We start from the raw sequence: 23,192 nt of genomic DNA, 5'->3' as shown, positions 1-23,192 counted from the left end.
GTGCTGACGTTCTAAATGTCATTTGTAGATCTCAGTCGGAGCAGATGAATAATGCAAGTCATGCTTTCATAGCTGTTGAATTTCCTACAACTTCAGGAAATCAGCAGTGCATTGATGTCCAATCAATCATCTATGTTTTTTATCACAAGTGTCAGCTGGAATCAATATATTTTAAGTAATATAATCTATCCCCCCAAAAAGTGTAGCTGTCCATTTTTCTTTTTTAAACATGTAGAAATTGTCGTCTCTGCTTCTCCTTCCTCCTTTGTCCCCTGGACAACTTGGATATACTAGTATTGTGTGAAGGCAGCATTTGCTGTTGGGGACAAGATTGCTTGCATATATGCAACCATGAGTATTCAGTTCACTGATTTGTGATATCTATCTTACCATCTTTTTGCCAAAAGAGGTCTAACAAATCTAACAAATTACCTGAAGGAAATGTACTGGATTAAGTACTTTTAGAAATTGCAATTTTACTATCACAAGTTTGAACATGAGCTCTTATATCTGAGTGGTGGTAACACCACTTGAATGTCATTGCTAACTTCTTTGATGATCTTACAGACTACTTAGCACGCTAGCACCTGAGCAAGAAGATGAAAACAAAACCATCCGCTTGGTGAGGATGGGTAGATTTCACACTTAATTTCACACAATGATTAGAACAACATTATTTTAATCAATTACCTGAGGAAGTGATCAGCTGTGGTTTAGCCTGATAGTAAGCTTTGGGGATGATACCAAGTCCTGGAGACTATATCCAGACAGTATTTAGTAGTAAGGTCCCTGTCATGACAGTTAACAGATGGAATTATTAAAAGGAAATAATTTGGCAGGTAAACTGAAATCAATTTTTTCCGTACCATTAATTTGGGGAGAAATGCTTTAGGGTTTGCAGAAATTTAATAAATATGCATAAGGTGATATTTTGTGTTCCACATCCTTTACATTTATACTGGCTTATTAAAGATTTAATTAAGTTTTCTAAAAAGGGAGAGGATGCAGTCTTGCAAAAAATGTAGATGACAGTGTGGGTTCACAATAATTAGGGCTTCAGGGATGAAATAAAGGGTCTCTACAGTTAATGAATATTAAAGCAATGCCTGCTCTGAAAACTTACAAAAATGACAGCATTTTACTTACCCCATCTGCCTTCTGTTTGTATTCCAGCCCTGGTCCTTCAGTATTTGTGACAAATGACATACCATTTACTTCTGCAACTATTGGTAGTAAACAAATGCTTCAGAACATATTTCATTTTACTGTTCTGTGCACAAGCAGATTTTTTTTGCCAACTTCCTAGTCTTCATTATCCTGCAGTGTCTTTGTTGTCCATCTGTTTAACTTCATAAAAAAATCCAAAACTTATTAATATCTTCCTATTGAAGCAGCATCTCAGAAAGCAATTTAAAGACTCCTGTTCTTTAAAACATTGTAAAAACTTATGTTCTTTCCCTCATAAAGATGCTTCTGCTTTTTCTGTCATATTTCTAAAACCTTAACATAGAATATTATTAGACAATAGATACGGTGAAACAACAGTAGATCACATTCACCTGTATTTTCACTGATATACTATATCTTGTGCACAGACACATGTAAACAAGCAAAGGAGATCTGTTACATCTTCCTTCTTTCATGGCTTCTACATTGTTAGGACTAAAGCTCTCTTTGTTCTATGCTCATCTGTTACCACCTTCTGCAATTATTTTCTTCTCCTTGACTAAGTTTTTAAAGAACTCTCTATTTTGTGCAAGGAATTATTATTTCAATGTTCTTATTATTGGTGATAATCAGCATAAAATAAAAAAAAGCCTGTGCTCTGAACAACCTAAGTCTATAAAGTCTTTATCATTGCAATACTAAAAAAGAAGTGCATTGTTCTACAGTTTGAAAGGTATGTTTAGTAGTGAGTTGAATACATGGATTCAGCCATGGATTTTTGGGGAGATGTGTAAGGTCTTGAGCATAGCTTCTTGTTTCTTTAAGCTTTATAGCACAGATTTAAATATACTGTTCATCCATGTACTGTGGGCATGGCAGAAGCTCCCATCCTTTGTGCTTATAGTTTCTTGGCTTTTTTCCTGATCTGCTTCTCTTCTTCCTCCATTATCATAGATTCCATGTTATTTTCAGAATATCATCTGAAAATCTTCTGGATCTCCTCTTCCCAGAAAAATAAATCCCATGGCTTTCTGAACTCTTGACTGTTCCCTGTGCTCCACTGGCAATTCCAGTAACCAGCTCTGCTGGCAGTAAGCTGAAAGACAGTCCTTTTGTCTGTCTTCTCATTCATTTCCATGGGAGAGGGGGGATAATTTCATGTCTGCGTGTAATGGAAAAGAGAAAAAGGACCTGTTAAATCTAGTATGGACTGAGAGGTAATAACAGGTAAGCGAACTTGCTCTAAATGGTTGTTACAATTGAGCTGGGCTCTCACCAGCACAGCTTTCAGCTTTTGTAAAAGCATTGGCTTGCCTCTGATATGTATATTTTGGTAGGAATGTTTTGAAAATGTATCTTTTCCTGAAATCTCTCATATTGGTTGAAATTTAAAATTTTAATTGTCTAAAGGTTGCCTTATGTGCATCTTTTTCTTCCCCCTGACAGTCTGTTTAAATGCCATTTACAAGTAGCAGAAAGGTAAATTTACCACTTGTGTTATCTGTATTTTTTTTTTTTTGCGTGGAAACGTTATGATGTACTCAAACAGGGTGTTTGTTTTTGTATACATATGAAGCTTTATTTTAGCATTACAGAGCCTGATAATTTATTCTGAAGGCAGAGCTTTGTATATGCGAAGTTACTTAGTCACACTACAGATTACTTTTTTTTTAAGAGCTGGTAAAAAAAAAAAAAAAAAAAAAAGCCATATAGCCCACCTGCCCTATGTGTTGTATTTTATGGGGTATTCAAATATGTGGACTTGCTTGTTGTTTGAACCATATGTTTGCATAATTTCTGGCAAAAGTATTTTCAGAAAAATATTAAATGTCTCTTCTTACCTTGTACCACAAAATGCTGCGTTACTGGATATTTGGCCAAACCCAATGGGCCAAGCTAATGGTGTCTTAGCTGAGCAGTCAGATGATTTCAGTCTAGTCAGTGTTACTTAGATTGTGTGTATAAAGAAACTCTATATTAATCATTTTTGTATAGATGACTATCACTCTACAGTTTCAGTCTGCATATTTAACTGCATATATAATGCAGCATTTTAATTTTTATATTTATTGTTTGCTAAGTACATTTTATGCATTTTAAAGATGTTGTTCTTTTTGGAACTATATTGTTCTGCAGAGCAAATTCAGTTCAGCTGAACTAAATTCTTGGAGTGGGAGATAAGTATGTACCAGGATAGTAAATTGGAAAATAATGCCTCTCATGCTTATTTTTAAATGTGATTCAGACCTAAAAGTTTACAACAAATCGTGTGGTGTTCTTGTTAAAGGATACGGTTCTGTCAAATGGAGATAAAGTATGTTCTTAGTCTTTATGTCTATTGGGATTAGGACAGTAATTGCATCTAATTTTTTGTAATGCTTTTCTCCTCCCTGTGGTCACTGATGTATTAGTTCAGTGAAAATGTAGGAAGGAGTTGAAGTGTCTGTTGTGAATTTCTTAAGCAACAGGACTTAAATTCAGATTTGTTTCATCTCTAGGCTTGTTAGAGCAAAGCGGTCCCCCCCACCCCTAATTGTTACCTTTTGTTTAAGTATAGAGTAAAAAATATATATATTTGTAATATATTTGTAAATTATGGTATAATTTTGCAAATTTTTTTAGGGATGTGCACATACATATTACTGTTACTCATTTTTTCATTTTCCCTCTTATACTAAAAGTGAGGAGGAAATTTTTCATAGGTCATTTCGTAGAAGAGAGATTTGTTAGCATCCAGGTCATGAAATGTGAAACCTTGATGCCCTTGAATATCATGGGATATAAATTGTGCCAGGTTAGAATTGGAAGGAGCTAGTCAGTGTTATCTTTCCTTTTTTTCTTTGACATATTTTTAATGCTATAACAAGTTTCAGCTGCTTCCAATGATGAAAATCTTCCTAACTGATTATGTTCAAAGGTATGTAACCAATGTGAAATGAATGTTCCTGACTGGCATTTTTCCTTGTATTGAGGTGATTTGGTTGATGTACTTGCATAGTCAATGAATATTCACCAATTTTTGTGCTAAACATATTGATTATCTTTGTATTTATTTCTAATCTTACCTTTGTTTTGAGGACTCTGTGATCTTCCTCTCAATAGCAATTATTGTTAATCTGTCAAAAGCTCTTAGACTCCTCCTGTTCCCTAAACTAGAGAAAGTTTTTTTTGATTTTTTTTTCCCCGCACTTGGTCTTTGACTAGCTACACAACTTGCCTTTTAGGTCCTCTTTGTAAAGGAGTTTGTAATTGGTAAATGAAGAGCTCAGAACTCTGCTCTCTGGTTATCAGCAGTCAGTTGCTTCCCCAGGTTTTATGGTTTATCCTTCCAATAGGAAGGTGCGAGTGTTCCAGCTTGGACCTTTGTGCTATCATAAAAATAATAGCAACATCTCTTCTGTTATAACTGTAAAGTGATGTGTTTTCACTTACTTTTTGGAGCTATTGGTGTGGCTGACTTTGCTATTTCATTATCATGGCAAATGGCATAGCATTTGTTGGGGAAGGTGGTACAGTGCTTTTCTGTAGCATCACATGGGAGAAGTGCAGTGCTTTATGCCTGCTCAGTCATAAAGGCAAACCTTTTGCATGGAAGCTGTTTTTGCAGGTTCATGAGAATTCCTTGTTTTATAAAACAAGGTTTTTGAGGTGCCTTTTTATTTTTTTTTTTTTCTTTTTCTACACTGATGGATGGGAATTGAAAGGTGAATGGGTGCTGGAAGGTAGAGTGGTTAACTAGTGTGTTAATACTGACCTTACAGAATGCAGATTTAAAAAGAAGAATATTTAAATCAAAGTTGAGTTAGCTGCAGTGTATCTTTTTGCTTAGCTGCTAACCAAGAAGAGGCAAGAAGCTGCATAAATTATATTTGTATATGTATAGATGCGTTCTTTGAAGATAATGCAGTCTTCGGCTTCATTAATTTTCATTGTTTATCTTTGTGGAGTTATATTAAATACAAAGATAACATTTTCTATTTCCACATGTCCCTGAGATATTGAGTATGTAGTAAGATATATAACGTGTGCTCAGTTTTTGCAGTGTTTTGTAGGTGTCTGCAGTTGGATGGGGACTAGGCTGATGTTTAGCATGGCCTGATACAACCTCTGTTATATCCTTACAGGACTTGAGAGTGGATCAGGGTGCCTGCAGATAATCAGGGGCAGAAATGGCTGTTCTACAGCTAGAAAAAAAAAAAAAGTGAAAGTGCTTCACACAATTATCCTTCTAACTGTTCTGAAGGCTAATTTCTAGGATAGGTCTGTGGCACATACAGCTTTTATAGCCATGCCTCTTCTCTACTTCTGTTTTTCCATTTTTTAATCAATGAAATCCTTAAATTCCACCACTAAAAACAAACTGCCAAATACTTTATTTCCCTTATAGTTTTCTATCATTAAACAACCCGCACTCCAGAAGCACAAGGGTTCTTGTGTTTTCCTCAAATTCAGAAGCAGAATAACCAGCAGTCTACTGAGTCAGTCTACTGGAACTGAAGCTTGGTGTTTGACTTTCTTAGGTCTTGAAATAGGAATTTTACTCTTTCACAAAAAAAGTTTCAAGTGTCTTGGTGAGCTGAGGGGGGATCAGTTATTTTTAGCCCTGATAACTCCTAGACTTAGCAGATTTAATAGCTATCATTTATTGTGCAGTGAGAGGAGGTTTGCTTGTGTAAGTATTATTTATTTCTTTCCATGGGAGCACTGGAGGTGTTTAATCCTATGGGTATGTAAGTATGGGTAAAACATGAAGATAAAGAGAACAGATAATATTAGTAAGAACTTACACATCTCTTTAAACACACGTTCAAATTGGACATGCAGTCATATGTTACAAAACAAATTTTGTCCTTGATTTCAAGAACAAAACAATCTCTGCATGTCTATCTCTTCTCTTCTTAAGCCTTTATACTTGGACAATTTCAACTCCAGCATTAATAAATACCTGAGAATTCTTGAGCAAAAAGATGTTGTATTTCCATTGCAAGAAAAATCTGTGACTGATATTGGTATCTCACAAGATATACAAGATTACAAGATTACACCAGAATGTAAGCTCAAGGCACAAATACATAGGACTGTATTAGTTAGTTCTATTAATTTATCATAGAACTAGTAGTCTTTTGTTAAGTCTTCAAATGTTCATACAACCCAGTGTGGTAGGATGCACTTACTATTCATGTGTTGTGAAACCCTCTATACCATAAGCATCTTTTTCTCTCTGAAATTTGAAAAGCAAATGATGGTTACAGTGCATATATTAATTAGGGTACCAACATCTAATGGCTTTAAAAGTGTATATATATAAATAAAATCACAGTAGTTCACAGAAGACATTTATTTCTGCTTTTAATAACCAAAGTTCTTATTTCCAAAACAACACTGTGGGAATACTGTATTATCGGGTACTTAAGTGTATAATTTTGGAGATGGCACTGTCTAAAAATAAGTTAATTGCAAACTAACGACTTTAAGTCTATGCAGTGATTCAATTCCCAAGTGACGTGCCATCATCTTCATTAAGAAGTTTCTTCCCAGGTCATCCATGTTTAAAAGTATATTCAAAATATCTGCAGAGCAACAGGAATTACTAAAGTTAGTAGATTAATAGCTTTGAAATAGAAAGTATACCCTTAAAATTTTCTGTTCAGTTACGGGCGTGTGTATGTAAATCTGTACTGCAGGTTAGCAGAAGTGGAGTCTAAACTGAAAATATCTTGTTTTGGCTTTTGAAATACCAGACAGGATAGAAATTTCCAATGCAGCAGATACTGTCCCAGGGCTTACACCAGGAGTCTGGCTAGTGTAGTATCCTACCCTAACAAGCAGCCAGTAGAAATGCTCAGAAAGAGATGGTAAGAAAAAGACATGTATAGAATGTATTTCATTAGATATAACCTCTTTCTCACAGAAGTGTGTAGCTTCTAAGTTTTCTGAGCCTGAGGTTGTGTCACATCTTTGCTTACTTATCAATAGAAGAAGAATGGAAATAAGATGGCATTCAATTTGTAATTAGACAAACTTGCTAGGAAAGCTTTAGAACGTGCCTAGAAATCAGGCTCTAAACAATATTATATTACAAATATATTCAAAGTAATTCTACTAATTTGCAGTAACTTTTGGATAATTGTGGTGCTGTAACAAAAGATATGGGCAAAAATCCAAATATATGATACTAAATTTCTTAGAGAATGAAAAAGTCACCAAAGCCAAAAATAAGCCATTTGGTCATATGCCAATGTACTGAAGCTTTTGTCAAATTGTGTTTTGGTAGACAATATTCTAATGCTTTCCCATTTTAGTGATCTCAGTACCTGACTTGGTATGCTAGCTGTGCAATTTGGACTTATATAATTTATGACACTACTCAAATTGAGAAACATTCACGTTCTTTTGATGTTTTTGGCATCTAGAATTTTAAGGAAGAAATTCAGTTTGATATCCGTGGTACGTATTTAGAAAATGTTTCAGTGTCTTTAGTAATGATACTAATCTAAAGATTGATAACAAGGTTGATTGCAATTTTTTGATTAATAGCTTTGACACTTATGTTGTACATAGACTAGTTTTTGCATAGCTAGATATCCTACTTCATAAAGTGCCTAATGTGCTTGTCACAAGATAGAAATTGTTTATTGCTTATCACCACATCTTTGCTCTGCAATTAGTCTTTTAATTCACTTACTATTCACAGTGTGTTGTGAAGAAGCAGATGAGAGATTTAACTATTGTACTTTTCCTGTGTGCTAATCAGCAAGGTAATTTTATTTTATTTTTTTTTTCGGGGGAGGGAGGGGGTGGTAATTGTAAACATGCCACTAGAAAATCGGTACTTGAGACTCTTTTTGGTAAAACCAAAAAGGCAAACTTGTGACCTCTCTCTGTTCTAAGTCTGGGGAGGTGAGGTATCCAGATTCTGCTTGTACACAGGATGTTTTTCAATCAGATACTTTATGTGGCCTCTAGATCAACTTAAGTGGTCTTTCTGTGCTTGTGTGGAATAACTTCTTTGTAAGAACTCTGCTGATGTATTGATTTAGTTAAAGGTCATTTAGCCTCATCTAAATGTCTTTTATGTTCTTTAATATTCTATACCCTCATTTTAACTGTCCATTATAGAATAACAAAATAAGGTAATGTACTGTTATGCTTCTTGATGGAGCAATTTGAAAAAAATAAAATCTTACATTCATTATTCTTAAGGGGATTCTGTCAACATTATTACGGCATGTTTGATTGAGCTGTCATTGTTTTCTTGTTCAAGCAGTTATTTCTGATTACTAAGCAGTGCTTAAGTGCTCTTACAACAATTTCATTTCTGCCCTTTCGTTCCTTTTTATTCTAGTATGTTTATGCTCGTTTATGAAACCAAGGCATCTTTGATTCATTTGATAAATATTTGATATATTGTATTCACTTGGCATTTAAAATTTTAAATGATTGTTAAAGTTAAATTAATTTGCATCCTTTCTTTTAATAGGATGTGCTCCTGTCCCTTACCATTCTTCTGTTAGAATCTAGTTTGCTATAAAGTCTTAGTGCTTTTCCCATAGCTAGCTGTCTATAATAAGCTTCTTTTTAAAGTAAAACTTGTTGTTGTTGCATCAGTTGTTCAAGATCATTTCTGTACATCTAATGATTGAAAATAGAACCTACAGCATCTGCATTTTAACCTGATGTTTGAAATAACTTAGAAAATTGATGAAAAAGAAAATCCCTTTTTAACATTTACGCGAGGTTTTATTATCTGGATTTATTACTGCGTAGCACAGTACTTCACAGATTTGAGGGGCTAGTCGCTATGTGGTTATTCCACAGTGAAGAGAGCTCAGCTATGAATGGCTTTGTAAAATGTCTCTAGTATTCCTAAATAGAAAAGATCTGGCTGCAATTTAAGTTCTTTAATTTTTCAGAGAGAAAGTAAGTTACGCTTCATATACATGTATGCTGTTCTCTAAGACTGAGTCTTAAGGCATATTCCCATATGGGCATATGTATTTTCTTTTGTCTTCACAGTGTTTTGACTGAGTTGTCCAAGCTAATTCTTTTTTTGTGTGTCTTAGCATCCAGTAATACCCTGAACTCTTGTTGCTTTTTCAGTTGTTGTTTCCTTTCAAATGGTGATATACTGTAGACATTTCACCAAATGAAAAGCAACCTTAATTTTCTGAAATGGTTTACCTGTGTCTTATTGCCATCATCATCATTGAGGGGAAGAAAAGAGAAGTGGCTTGCATCTCGTTTCTATACTATTGAGACTGCTTTTAGTGCACAAATGCCATTTCTTTAAATGATATGGATTGTTTAAATAAGGTGCTCATTACAGCAAATATTTGAAAAAAAAAAAAAAGTGAAAGGAAACGAGTGGGATCAAAAGTTTCTTTTTTAAAAAAAAAAAAGTGTTAATAGTGAGTCGGAGAAGTTGATATTTCTAGAAAGAGAGGTACACATATTATGTAACAGTTGTTGAATAGCTTCCAGTAGTTACTTCATAATTCTCTACTGTACATTCAGCCAGGCTGCTGAGTGCTATGAGATAAGTATTACAGCAAACTGAACTTCATAAAAGCTCTTGGATGTGTGGAAGAATTCCTGAAACTCGGAATGGAAATACTATTAGAAACTAGTTTAAAGGGCTGTCTTAGCTAAATATACACTCTTAGCTAAAACTCAAAGTATTCAGAAATGACAGACTGAATGAGTGTATTAAATGCCACGACATATCTTGATGATCTGTAGCTGTGAGGTGTGCTCCTGGGCAAACAAAGTTTTTATTTGTGAAATAACAGCTGGGCATAGAACTGATTTAAAAGTATCTGCTTAAAAATCGTAAGTTTACCAATGAAAAGGAATGGTCATATCCAGTTATCAGAAATCTGAAGAGTCTGTGATTCTAAATACTGAAAAAAGCATAGTTATTTATAAGATGCTTAACCTACTAATTATAACTCTGCACAGATATTTCAATTTTGACCTGAGGGAATGGCATGAAGAGGTTCAGGCTGGATGTTAGAAAAACTTTCTTCACGGCAATGATGATTGAGCACTGGAACAGCCTCCCTAGGAAAGTGGTCATGGCACCGAGTCTGCTGGACTTCAAGAAGTGCTTGGACAACGCTCTCAGACACACGGTCTGATTTTTGAGTGGTCCTGTGTGGAGCCAGGAGTTGGACTCGGTGATCATTGTGGGTTCATTCCAATTTAGGATATTCTATGATTTGCTTCTTATTCAATAATGTTAGTTTTCTAACTCTTTGTATCATTTTAATACTTTGCAAAGGCTTTTTTCCCATCTTATAAATTAAAACATTTGCAATATTTTTGCTAGGTCACCCTGAAATGTTTTCCAGTGAGAATAAATTGAACTTCTTAAGTATTCCTATATAAAGTGTAGTCTTGGAATCTTCCTGATTGTCCTATATTAATTTTCCCAAGAGTAGTATCTTTTCAGTGTAAAGGTGACCTAAACAAAATATACTTAGAAGTTTAGCAGATTTTTTCCTTCTAGTATATTTTCTCTAATTTGTAATTCATCCTCCTTATATTTGTTGCCATAGAATCATTAAGGTTGGAAAAAACCTACAAGATGATCTGGTCCAACCATCCCGCTACCACCAATATCACCCACTAAACCATGTCCCTAAACGCCATGTCCAACCTTTCCTTAAACACCCCCAAGGGACACTGACTCCACCACTTCCCTGGGGAACCGGTTCCAATGCTTGACTGCTCTTTCTGAGAAAAAATGTCTCCTCATTTCCAACCTAAACCTCCCCTGGCACAACTTCAGGCCATTCCCTCTAGTCAATAGTTACCTGTGAGAAAAGGCCTCCCCTAGCTCCCCACAACTTCCTTTCATGTTTTTAATTACTTCTCTGATCTGTGGGGAAAAAAAAGGGGGAAAAAGTCTATTGTTAATGTTGTACAAGGCATGTTATCTAGGCCTATTTCTATAAACACTGCATTAATATCTCAGAGTTTAACACAGTACAATAGGGATATGTGCTTGTTTTCAGCACTAGAGTCCTACTCTGTAATTAATACTGTTGACTATACAGACTTAGTTTTATACTAGGTGAACTTTATAAATAGTTATTCGTAACGTCACAATTTTTAATATGTGCTGAAAAATATTTATTAAAAATTTAATTTCTTACAATTTGAAAGCAATAATCAATTATGGATCCATGGAAATTAAGGATCACTTTGAAATCCTCTGGATCAAATAGATCCATGTAAACCATTATGTAGGTTAATTTATAACCTGCTTTTTCTACTGTGAAAAATATGTATTGATGTAATTTTATTTTTGTATAGTGATCAGAAATTGACAACTGTGTAATAAGAAATCAACAAAAGTTTTCTTTAATTGTTAATAGTGCATCTTGTGGGCTAAAATAATATTAATAAAAAATAAAACTTGGTACTTTTAGTTCTGTTGACTTATTTATCTGGACCTTAAAAGGACAGTTTACTTCTCCATCTTTTGTGAAATAAGAATTGGGTATAGAACTAACTTAAAGCATCTGTTTAAAAATCATGATGAAAAGATGAAACTCCAAGAAGCAAATCGTGTTTAAACTGTCACAGCTATATCAACTTCAAGTCAGTGGAGCATAATATTGAGTCAGTGATACTGTGCCAGTTTACATGGCTTCTCAATTATTTTTAGACAATGTCTTTTTGTAAATAAAATTTTCCCTTTCAGTGAAAGTACTGTCTTTAAAAATTTATTTGTACATTACTAGTTAGTAATCTTTCTGTTAACAGCATTTATTTTTAAAAGGCACAAAAATAAAATTAGATTTGAAAGATCTAGGAAAGCTGTAGAGGATAGAGGGGGACAAGAGAAGAAAACATTTTAGTACAGATAAAAACATTCTCAACAAAGGAATTAGTTTATGACCTATAGAAGATTGAAGGCATCAGAAGCATTGTATAGAATTTGATGTAAACGTTGCTAATTTCTGTTGAAGAGAAGCATTTTCCGTCATGGAAGATCAAGTACCTTTAATCTGAAAGGTCTCTGTTAGAGCTATTTTCTTGTGTTGTTTATGAAGAAATTGTATTTAATGAAGTGTAAATTTGACATGACCCACAATATCTACCCCTGTTTATAGACAAGTTCAAAACAATAAATAATATTTTATGTAAAACTATTCATGCTGCAATTTTTTTTTTCCCAAGAGGAATTAACTTTTTGCAAAAATTGAAATATGCTTTAATAGTTTTCCGGGATCATGGAAGTGCTAGAGGAGAGTGAAGATACAATCAGGTCAAAGATTTTTTTTTTTAAGTAACTTCAAGTCCATAAGCCATATAAGCTCACGTTTAGACTTGTCTCTTACAGAAAAGAAAGAAATCATAACAAATGTTTAGAGAAACTCATACTTCAAGCAGTCTTTCAGTCTACATAAGCTCTTTTTGCTAAGGTATACATTTAAGAAACATGACAGTCAAGCTACCTCAACTTTTTGATTGGCAAAGTTGTAATTTAAGAAATCCTTTAAAAACATAGTTAATCTCCTGTAGCAATGTTAGTCTAACACCATTAATTTGGAAGATGCACTACTGAAACTGTGAGATTTGAGCTACTAGGCTGAATTTGAATTTTTCATCAGGAAATGGGGCATGGCTTGCTAATAAGTGTTTCCTCAGTCTTACTAGTAGAGTCTTCATCTAATTCTTAGTAACTATTTTGAGAACTTTTTCTTATTATGGGAATCTCCTCTTACAGACCTTGGCCCTACTTTTCCAGAGTTAAGGTTTTCTGTGTTCACAAGTCTAGTTGTATTCAAGGGGCATCCTCTTTTCTCATACCTAAACCCTCTTTGGAAACCTGAAGGAGGCTGGTTGGTAGACCCAGTAAGTTTCAAATGAATGGGAGCTAATTTGGAAACGTAAGCATTTAGTAGGATCTTTGGGACTTCGCTTTTTTAAATGTCTGTTTGTTTTAAGTTACCTGTGTGGTCATGTTCTAACTGAAAGCAAGGTAAATCAAAAGTTGTTTAAAGTAGAAACTCAACTCCTAATACATTTCCTGTAATGTAAAGTCAAACAAAATTTTAATGACAAAGACACTGACGGAACTCTTATGAGAATCAGGGAGAAACTACCCTTTGCCATACTCCTGCCATATTACTGTGATACATATTTCCCAAATCAGCTATTGCCAAGATAAACAGATCTGAATTAAAAGATTTAAGACTGTATATTATTTTGTCTTAAAAATAAAAGGTTTGTCTTGAGAATGTATCACATCCATTGGGCAGCCAGGGCAAGCTGCAATTGGGAAAATCTGTTGTGTGTTGTGGTTTTATATATATGTGTGTGTGTGTGTGTGTAACATTTGTTTTTCTTCCCCAGCCATGCATGGTTTTATTTGGCCAAGAGAAATTTACAAAATCTGGTCAAGGAAGATTAGCAGTCAAGTGACGGGAAACATGTATACAGGGTGGTGGTGATTGTTTATCCTTTGTCTTGTAGGCATTGTGTTTTTGGAGAATGGTTAAATAAAGCTGTGTTTTGAGTTGTTAGTGGCAGAGTACAAAAAGGAAGTCTTGTAAATGCCAAGCTCTACTGGGTTAAGAAACAAGGAGGAGATAAGGGGGATCACTGGGAAGCAATTCCTAACTGGGAATTGCTTTGTGGAAGGCTTCTAACCAGGTGCAGATGCCAGAAGCCAGGCCTGCCAGCATTATCTTTTTCGTAGCTTGTCACAGTTTGCCTTCAGTTCTGACAGGTGGCATAGTTGTTTCATCACATCACTGAAAACCGAGATCTATAATAGATGAACTTTAACTTTATTCTTTTGCTTTGTTCTTGATTCAGTGATGTAACTTCACATGGAAAAATCCTTTGCTAGCCATAGTAACAAAAGCAGAATTATTTAGAATTGCTCTCCTGAGCACCTGACTTCAGTAGGGACTGCTCATCTGCTTAACGGGATTGAGGCCAAAACATTAATTGCTCTGCTCCTACTCCAGCAACAAAAATGATTTTCATAGGTCATCTCTTCATGGAGCAATCCCTGAACTGCTTTCTTTATTGCATCAGAAAATTCCTGGATTCTGATTTTCTCAGTTATGTTTTTATGGTTTATTTAGTTTTGAAAAAAATTGTGCTGTATATTTGCATTTGTTACAAAACACTGTAGGAACAGTAAGCAGTGTTACTGTTGTGTTTTACAATTCTTAATGTTCATGTTGTTTACACACACATCTTGCATTTTCCTTTATTCTAACTGGAGCATTAGCTAATGAAAATAAATGATACATGGCTGCCTTTTCACCAATTTATTTAAATGTTTTACATAGCTGTTTGCATCAACAACATTCCAAGTTTTTTCTTAAAAGAGGAGTTTTGCTTCCTGAGATTTATGCTGGTATTTCAACAACAACAAAAGCCCCTTTGAGTTATCAGCAGAAAGCTGGTAAATTAACTAGTGAATGTTCAGAGGATCTCTTTAAATAAATGTTTAAATAAATGCAGGGTCTTCTATGAACTGGAAAGGAGCAGAAAACTAGCAGCATAGAGCAAAATGAGATGGTGTTTGTGATTTTCTGGACATAAGCAACAATCGTTCGTGTATCTCAGTCATTGCAAGCAGCGTTTTGCCTAGCGTATCAGATTTAGCCACTTTCTCTTATTTGGAGATATAGAGGATTTGGAGAGATGGAGGATTCTGGCAAACAGACAGGTCTGACAAGTGGAAAGAGGTGGGTCAGTAACACTTTAGCAAAAATCTGGCATCCTAAAGGTGATTCGCTTTGGTGATAGTTTCTTTATAGCTCGTATAGCTGGATGATAATCAGTGAAAGAAAAATGCTGAAGGATTTCTTTAGTTTCAGTAATGTATGTTGCAAGAATAATTTAGGGTTATGTTAATTTTCATGTTAATTTTTTTAACAATGCTTTCCTGGGTATTAACTGACAAACTTTTTTTCCCTTAGTTTTTCAACACTGTTCTTTTATGCAGGAGAAAAAATTTTACTGGAGATACAGCTTATAGTCATACTTGTAGTCAACAATCTTTTTTTTTTTTTTTTTTTCCTCTTTGTTTTTATGCAGTCTTATTTTAAGAACTGTTAATTTTCTTATAAAAATATCTAATATACATTCTGGGTTATTAAATCTCAAAGTCCAGTCTGCTAGCTTCAGCATTTAAAATATACATTTTTTCTCTTTTAATAGACTGCTCAATTTCTAACAGTATTGACAGTCGGTGCCTTTTTTGATTCAAAGTCGAAAACAGTTGTAATGTTGAAATCTGCCATCTTTCCTGAACGCTGGTGCTCGACTTCAAAGTAAAATGCACAGCTACAGTGGAAACTCATTTAACACTAGGTTTATTTCTTTCCTTCTTAAAAGAAATGAGCAGTATTCATTGTGTAAAGGATAGAAAAGACAGACCAGTATCAGACCTCATCTATCTGTGAAGTGTTATAAACCAGAAAGACTTAAAATATAGGACATGGCACAGACGTTACAGTGAAGCTACCTAACTCCAGAAGATGCGATCTATTCATTATTCTGCAAAAGCAGACTTTCTGGAATAGAAGTGATTTTTTTTTTTTTTTTTTTTTTAATGGTTGAATAATTAAGTGCAGTCAGTTATCTAAGATTAAGTAATCTGGCCTATAGAAGAATTTCTGTAATGTATGTGATTATCTACTGTTTATTCAATGGTATTTTTATATTCAAAAAAATTTTCCAGAATCCAGGGAAGCAAGTGATAAATTTGTACCTGCCAAGCTAGTATTTCAAGAATATGAAGTTGGTTACTTAGTACCATAAACTTACTTGGTTAACTTGGTTGCTGACTTTCTACCTGCCATTTAGAAAAAGCAGAACAGAAGACATAAGTGGTTGAGAACGTTGTGGTGAACTTTGTGGTGCTCTACAAGAGCCTTCATGGTTACATGTAGGTGACCATATACATGGCTGAATCTGGAGGGGGAAAAAAAAAACACACTACCACAGCACGAGGCAATTGCTTATTGGTAACACAGGTTTCCAAATTCAACTTTTTATGGAGCTTCTCTTGGGAGTTCTCTTTTGATATAATTGATAATTTTGTAGAAAAAAATATGATATAGCAGTAATAAACAACGGTCTTTTTCTCTCTCTCCCCCCCCTTTTTTTTTTTTTTTTTTTGTTAAGATCGTGCTTTTACCATAGTACCCTTAATGCTACTTCATGGGTTTGTATTTCTTTTCTCTGAATAAGACCTATTCTGTAAAGTGTGTGGTTTTCTCTACCAAGAAACACATTATATGTTCTTCTGTGCTAATTTAAAAGTTATCTTAGTTCTCCTTGGTTTATCCTTTACTTCAGTTATTACAACTTTTGGAAATATTTTCCATATCCTTTTTGTTCCTGCTTTACAGCACATTGTGCACTAGTGTACCTAATACAAAACCAGTGTGTCTTTTGAAATTAATATGTTTAATCCAGATACGGCTAACTGAGGATACAAATGAGTAGGCTGTATTTTTTTTTTATGTGTTTTGCTTTCTGTTTTTGTAATACCTTACTGAAGCAAAACTACCAAAAATGAGTAAGTCTATTAGCAGAAGAAAACTTCTAGTATTAACTGATTCATTGGTGTTTTCATGATAAACAGAGTTGCAATTTCTCCTTTGGATTTGTGATTATAGAACTCAGCCAAAATATAGTAATGGCAATGAAAATTTAAAAGATTTTTTTTTTCTTTAAATCTTTATCAGGACAAATAAATGTAGCTGTCTCAAAACTGTTCAAGATTTATGCTGATCAAAGCTTCTTTTAGACTTAAAACTTCTGATTACTGTTTGTGTCTTAGGAGTTACAAGGGTCATCTTTAGGATGGAAGATCTGAGAGTAATTTTCCTTTATTGTTGTAGTTAGTCCTTCCCTCCTTCATATATGTATCTTGACTCTTAATTATGGCCATACTGATTTGTCGGAATATTACTAGATGATGTTATTCTTCTATTTATTTTATTTTATTTTTATTTATTTATTTTTTCAATCCTAGAGAAGCCATCTTTTCTCCTTGGACAGTTGTTCTTGCACAGTATTTGTGTTTGTTGTCTCGCCTGTTACCATGTTCTCTTTTCCCAGATCCTCATTGGTTTCCTCTTTCACCAACTCATCCTTGTCTTATCACAGGTCTCACACCTTCCAGTCTTCTGACCTTAGTTTCTCTCTTGGTTGGTACCGCCTTCACTTTATTTCTGTCTGTCTCTTTTTTCTGTCCTACCCATCCTCCCTCAGTACTCAGCTTCTGTGTGTATCATTCCAGTTTTCTCTGCTGTTTTTTTTCCCTTTGCTATTACTCAATATAGGCAGCTTCCACGGTGTCCTTGGGTGAGGAACTTAAAACAAGATGGATTGTTGCATTGGTCCTGGTATGTTGTAGGTGTAGCAATCCACCTACAGCATTGTCAGTGCAGCCTCACTCAAAGTAGGTGATTTTGAGAAACTAACAATTCTCTACAGAGCGTGTATGACATCAGTCTCACTTAGAAAAAAAAAGTATAAATAGATTTTCACAGGAATAGTTAGATGAGTGTATTTGATGTAAGGGCCATCTGCTAGTGTGTCATAGTCTGCTTTTAGATCATTCATATAATTTAATACTTTCATGGAAAAGAAAAAAGCATGCAAGCAAAATGTGTGCTTCTTTTTTTTTCTTATACAGTCATAGTTCAGCCCAAATAGTATCGTGATCCCAGTCTTAAAAGAAACTAAAACCATGATGTTAGAATGGAACGTGGCTAGGTTTTACAAAACAGAGCAATCTGTATCAAAATACAAAATATTAATGTATAAATTCAGCATAAATATGCATGTGTGTAAAGAAATGTTATTTCTATTTCTTTGTAACAGATTTTTCTTTCATCTTAATGTTTGACAATATGTTTTTACTAAATATTTTACTAACGTTTTTACGAAACAGAATGTGTAGCATAATGTTGCATCATCTAAAGCTTCCAATTTTCAATGGAAGTTAAATTATTGCCATACTGATATCTCTTATTTAGTCAGCCTTACTCTACGCCTTTGCTGTAGGTAGGAAGCTATCTGATTTCATTTTGTGCATCCTTTCTCTTTAAGACCGGGTTGAGTTATTTTAAGATACTTACAATCTACTTGTCTACATACAAGACTAAACTGTGCTATACAGTTGTCCCCTCTGGGCATGCAAAGGCAGAATATAGCTACAAAGTGCTTGAAATTTAAGCTTAAATGTTCCTCATCTTTGTCCTCAATTACAGAATCTTCTGGCTGAGAAGGTAGAACAGCTGATGGAGTGGAGCTCAAGGCGCTCGGTCATCCGCATGAATGGAGACAAATTCCGAAGATTTGTGAAGGCTCCACCTCGTAACTACTCTGTGATAGTGATGTTCACTGCTCTACAGCCACAGCGGCAATGCTCTGTTTGCAGGTAATTCATTTTTTTTTTCTGTCTTTCTCACCACAATTTTCAGGTGAACATTTTAATCAATGTGAAATACAGGTAGGACTGTTCTTTGCTTGGGGCAGATATTTACTATTTAACAGCCTCATGTGTTTGTTAAAGCATCATTTCAACTTCTTTTTAATATATATGATAAATTTTAGAAGTTTTCTTAGTTTCAGCATTTTTTTATTGCAGTTGAACAAAATGTATGCCACCTAGGACTAAAACTTTTTAAGAAATCTGGTTTATACTATTATCAGTCAGCTGCAATCTCTCCAAAGATGTTTTGTGATAAAGTAAATAATTACCTTTCAATAATATGACATTTCACTAATTTCTCCCATTAAGTGATATCTAAAGCTCTGATACAGATGTGAGTTATGCTGTGATTTCACCGATTTGGATGGTTCTTACATGCAAGTGCATTTTTCCACAAGGAAAAATATTGTGGAATACTGTCTGGCACTGCACTTTGAAATGTGCTGTTAGCTCCTTTTAGAATACATATTGGAGTGGTAATGGTATTCTTCTAAGTCCAAGATCTTTCTCTGCAAGTTTCTAGTTCAATGCAGTTAATCAAAAAATGACAAATGATAGACATGGGAATGGGGCCAAGGGACTGAGAGCTAGTCATGTACTTAATTACATTACTAAATCAGAAATTGAGCTAATAAAACCTTCTTCAGCCAAAACATGCATTAGAAATTACTGTGTTTAGGCTTATTATTCAGGGTGTTCAAAACTTATCTAAATAGGCACCGGAATGCTGCATAGAACTACAAAATAGGTAACATTTATATGAAGAATATTTCTTTGTTTTAAATAGGTGTAATGTAAGCAATATTTAAAGTTGATAATTGTTAGTAACTTGTTGGATTTCTTAGGCAATAGAATGCAACATATACAACATAAAATTCAACTGGCTTGCAATCATAAGATGTAAACCTGTAGTTATATATGTTTTTTCTTAGATGTTTTAATAGGTTAATTTTTTGCTATTGGTTTCAGTTTGTCAGTTTTGAAGAAGAGTGTGTAATTTGCATTCCCATGAGTTCACCCTCCACATCTGAACTGCGAAGGGGAGGAAGTTAGGTACAGAAGCTGTCTAACATTGCTAAGTCAGTTATACTGCTTTACCACTTCCTGCACTTGGTTGTTACTATTTCTTTGCATTGCCAGAGTTTAACTTTAGGAAATGAAACAAGAGTTGGAAGTTTACCATATTGTTTAAAATCACTTCTTATTTTCCTTCCAAGTGGATAAGTTAACCTTATAAGCTTCATTCTGTAATATGCTAGGCTAGGTATTTATGTATAGAAGCAACTAAAAATCTTTAAGCGTAACAGGAAGAAAAAAATCAACATACTGCTTTCAGTCGGGATTATTTAAATGAATGTGAAGTTGAGATCCTCTCTTTCATGTGAAATAAAAGAAATTTAATGAGGTTGATCGTACTGCACATAAAACCATTATTAGGAAAATCGACATTTTCAAATCAATGGTTAATTAATGGATGGGAGCACTGAAAAGATATACAGAACTGAAATGCATGCATTACTTTATTGTTAGCTATTCACTAGCCAGTTTGCCTAAAGGAAAAATAGATTTTTAACTAAATCTGTAATGTTCTGTGAGGATGCTTCTATCCATGGTTTAAGTTAGCTGTTACTAATCAAAATATTTTTGAAACAGTTGTATACAAAAATCAATGTTATATTTAAAATAAGAAGTAGTATTTAGACTGAAATATTTGTCTTTGAAAAACTGTCTCGAGAATTAGTATGCTCACCCTCCCCCCGCACAAAAAAAAAAAAAAAAAGTCTAAAGGTCTTCTCTCTTTGGTGGATAGATTTGACAATTTGACATTTTGGAGTTTTATCTCAGTGTCCAGTTTGTATAAGAATAGGGGAGCAGTATTTTTAAAAGAGAAATGTAGTGTGCTGCTGTTGCATAGAGCTACCTCAAATGCTAAGCATGAATAACAAAGTATTATATGGGGGGGAAAAAAAAAAAAAAAAAGAGAGAGAGAAATAACAGGTTGGAGAGCAATGGTAGGAGATGTGCTTCTCTTCTGCAGAAGAGCAATGGAAGCTGATTGTCATTGGAGCAGGCCATTGGAGACTTGCTCATCTGAGGCCACAAGGGTTAATGTGTCCTATTGTGTTAAAATAAACTGTATCTTTTGTGTATCTGATTTTGCATTTGTCTAAATTTAGAATGCTTGATGTCAGGTTGATCCCCTACTTACAATGTTGTACATTCTTGCAAGTATACTTGCAGGAATGATTTTACTACCAACAATGGAGATGTAGTTTCTTCCATCTAGGAAGTTAGCATCACCTTTGGTACCCTTTCAGAGTGAACATAAAATCAGTTTAGTGATCAAGTTTTGTACCAGACTAAGGAATACAGTGTTTGTCCATTGCTGAAGAGTGTTGTTGTTGGACATTGTCTAGAAGGTGTGAAGATCTTTTTCCCAATCTTTTCAACACCAGAAAATTTCCATATTTTGGTTAAAACTTGGTTGAGTGATTGTAGCCAAATCTTAAAACTTTTGGGATTATGCTATGTAATAACTTGTGAAAAAGTATACCCTTACATATAGTAAGAACCCATACGTGGAGAAATGACCCCATTTGTCTCAGAAAATCCAAGTTTTTTCTGTGTGCAGCAAGGACAACATTGTCACATCAGTCACATAAATCATGTAGAAGTTACAGGTTTGTGAAAGCATGTGGAAATAATATGAATTTACTCTTAAAATGCTGAGTGCCAAGAAATCCTTGTGACTTCAGAAGTTTGGATGAAACTATGTAAAATTAACCTTTCAATTACTAGTTGATCTTTTTGATTAAAATCAAAGAATATTGCATATTTTGTAGATGTTCTCAAGCAAAAATTACTGAAGATTTTTTTTTCCAATGGAATGAGAAGCATTTTTTTATCACTGCAGGAAATAAATAGATAATGTTACACATCAGCTTGAGAAGGGTTAACTGAAAAAAAAATCAGTGATTCTCATTTAATTTGTCATTTTTTATGTAATTTATCTATTCATCCAGTGCTTTATGTCTTTGTTCCTAATACATGTCATACTGTTGTATTTAATGCTTTGTTTACATAATTTTGCTTGATTTGCTTCAAATTCTTTTACATAATCTCTTTTCAATATTTTAAATACATACTTTTAAAAGTTAAAAATTATATATATAAATTCTGATTTATTCTATGTCCATAACGAATCAGATTGATTTACAGGTGATTCTGAAAAGGCAACAACAAATTTCTCAACTCTGAGACACGGATTGGTTTGGTATTCATCTTAATGAAATATTTTCACTAACAGTTTTCCAAAGGCTGTGTTTATGAAGAAGCAGACAAAAAAGGCTAGGAATGGAGAGAAGCTTGTGTAGCCAGTATTTTTTTCACCCCGTGTTGACTAGACTGTTGTATATGTAAAAGCTTGTATTGAAAGGAGCACTCCCATTAGATGAAGTTGTGTATGCATCTGTAAATATGTGTGTGTAAAGAGTATAATAAGTATATAAGTGTATATATATAAGTATATATACATGTGTATATATATTATATATATACTTGTAGTATAGTATATATAATACACTATAATATATACAGTATATATATAGTATATATAAATATATACTATATATACTTATATATATATAAGTATATATATAAGTATAATAAGTATATAAAATTATCTAAATAATAATTTTGTATAAATACAAATAAGTGTATACTGTATATGTGTTGGTCATGAGGGAGGCAGCTCAATTTTGCAGGTGGCATATGTTTTCTAAAGACTTCTTTTGGTGCGTTTTGAGTGACGAGGCTGAATTCTGTCAGAAAGGATTAACGGTGTCTTTTGGACTAAGATGTGGCTACTGCAGATATCATGCTGTAGCATGAGCTCCAAGTCAATTAGTTATTAACTATTTCTTTTGTATTTGCTTTAGGATTATAAAAAGGTATATTATAATTCAACATACAGCTTGTGCATTTTTAAGTTCTGAGCTTAATGTCATGTGCCTTTCATAAAAGGCCCTTAAGTATAGCTGCCTTCTGCTGTTGACTCACAATGTGCAGAAAGGAATGACAAAATACACAAAATAATAAGTTCCACATATTTTTACCATCTACCCCATCAGTAAGATATATCTAGGAGGAGGTTTTTTTATCTAGAAAAGAAATGAAATCTATTGGTTTCCCTGTTCAAGAGGATATCTGTGAAAACTGTTTTCAAGTAGTTGATCAAAGACTAGGTCAAAAGCAAAAAATAAAATTCTGACAGTCAAGGAGTTGTCATGAGAAATGAGAAGACAGGATCCTCCCTCTACCTTTCAGCTTTTTGCTGGTTGATCATGAGCGGGTAGTGAAAAAACATTGCTATGTCTCTTCACTGTACTGAGAGGGAATTATCTTTTGAACTTTTGTTCAAAAAAGTTCAAAAGGAGGTGTGGAACGAGCCAGTGAAAGTTCTGCATTTGTTTTTTTCCAGTACATTTTAGTATTATGATAGAAGTATGGATGAGTCTTGTTTTCCAGAATAGTAGTTATT

General features: G+C 34.1%; 1 protein-coding gene and 1 long non-coding RNA gene across 6 annotated transcripts in view; one reads left to right on the top strand and one right to left on the bottom strand.

Moving 5' to 3' along the window:
* TUSC3 (tumor suppressor candidate 3) overlaps positions 1-23,192 on the top strand; it is a 123,732-nt gene that overhangs the window by 28,393 nt on the left and 72,147 nt on the right. For all 5 annotated transcript variants that reach the window (XM_084518202.1, XM_084518204.1, XM_084518203.1 and 2 more), the window contains exon 2: positions 18,429-18,598. In XM_084518202.1, coding sequence (XP_084374328.1) covers positions 18,429-18,598 — 170 coding nt within the window. The remainder of the gene's footprint in view (positions 1-18,428; positions 18,599-23,192) is intronic.
* Positions 1,546-16,060, bottom strand: LOC311436410. Its single transcript, XR_014692824.1, has 2 exons — positions 15,970-16,060; positions 1,546-2,329 (listed from the first exon to the last, which is right to left on the bottom strand). It is a non-coding gene; the product is annotated as an uncharacterized lncRNA (long non-coding RNA).

Source organism: Aythya ferina, assembly GCF_964211825.1.
Source record: "Aythya ferina genome assembly, chromosome: 4".
In the NCBI taxonomy this organism is placed as follows: Eukaryota; Metazoa; Chordata; class Aves; order Anseriformes; family Anatidae; genus Aythya; species Aythya ferina.
Note: the sequence above shows the minus strand (reverse complement) of the source record. Positions and strands in the feature narration are given on the sequence as shown.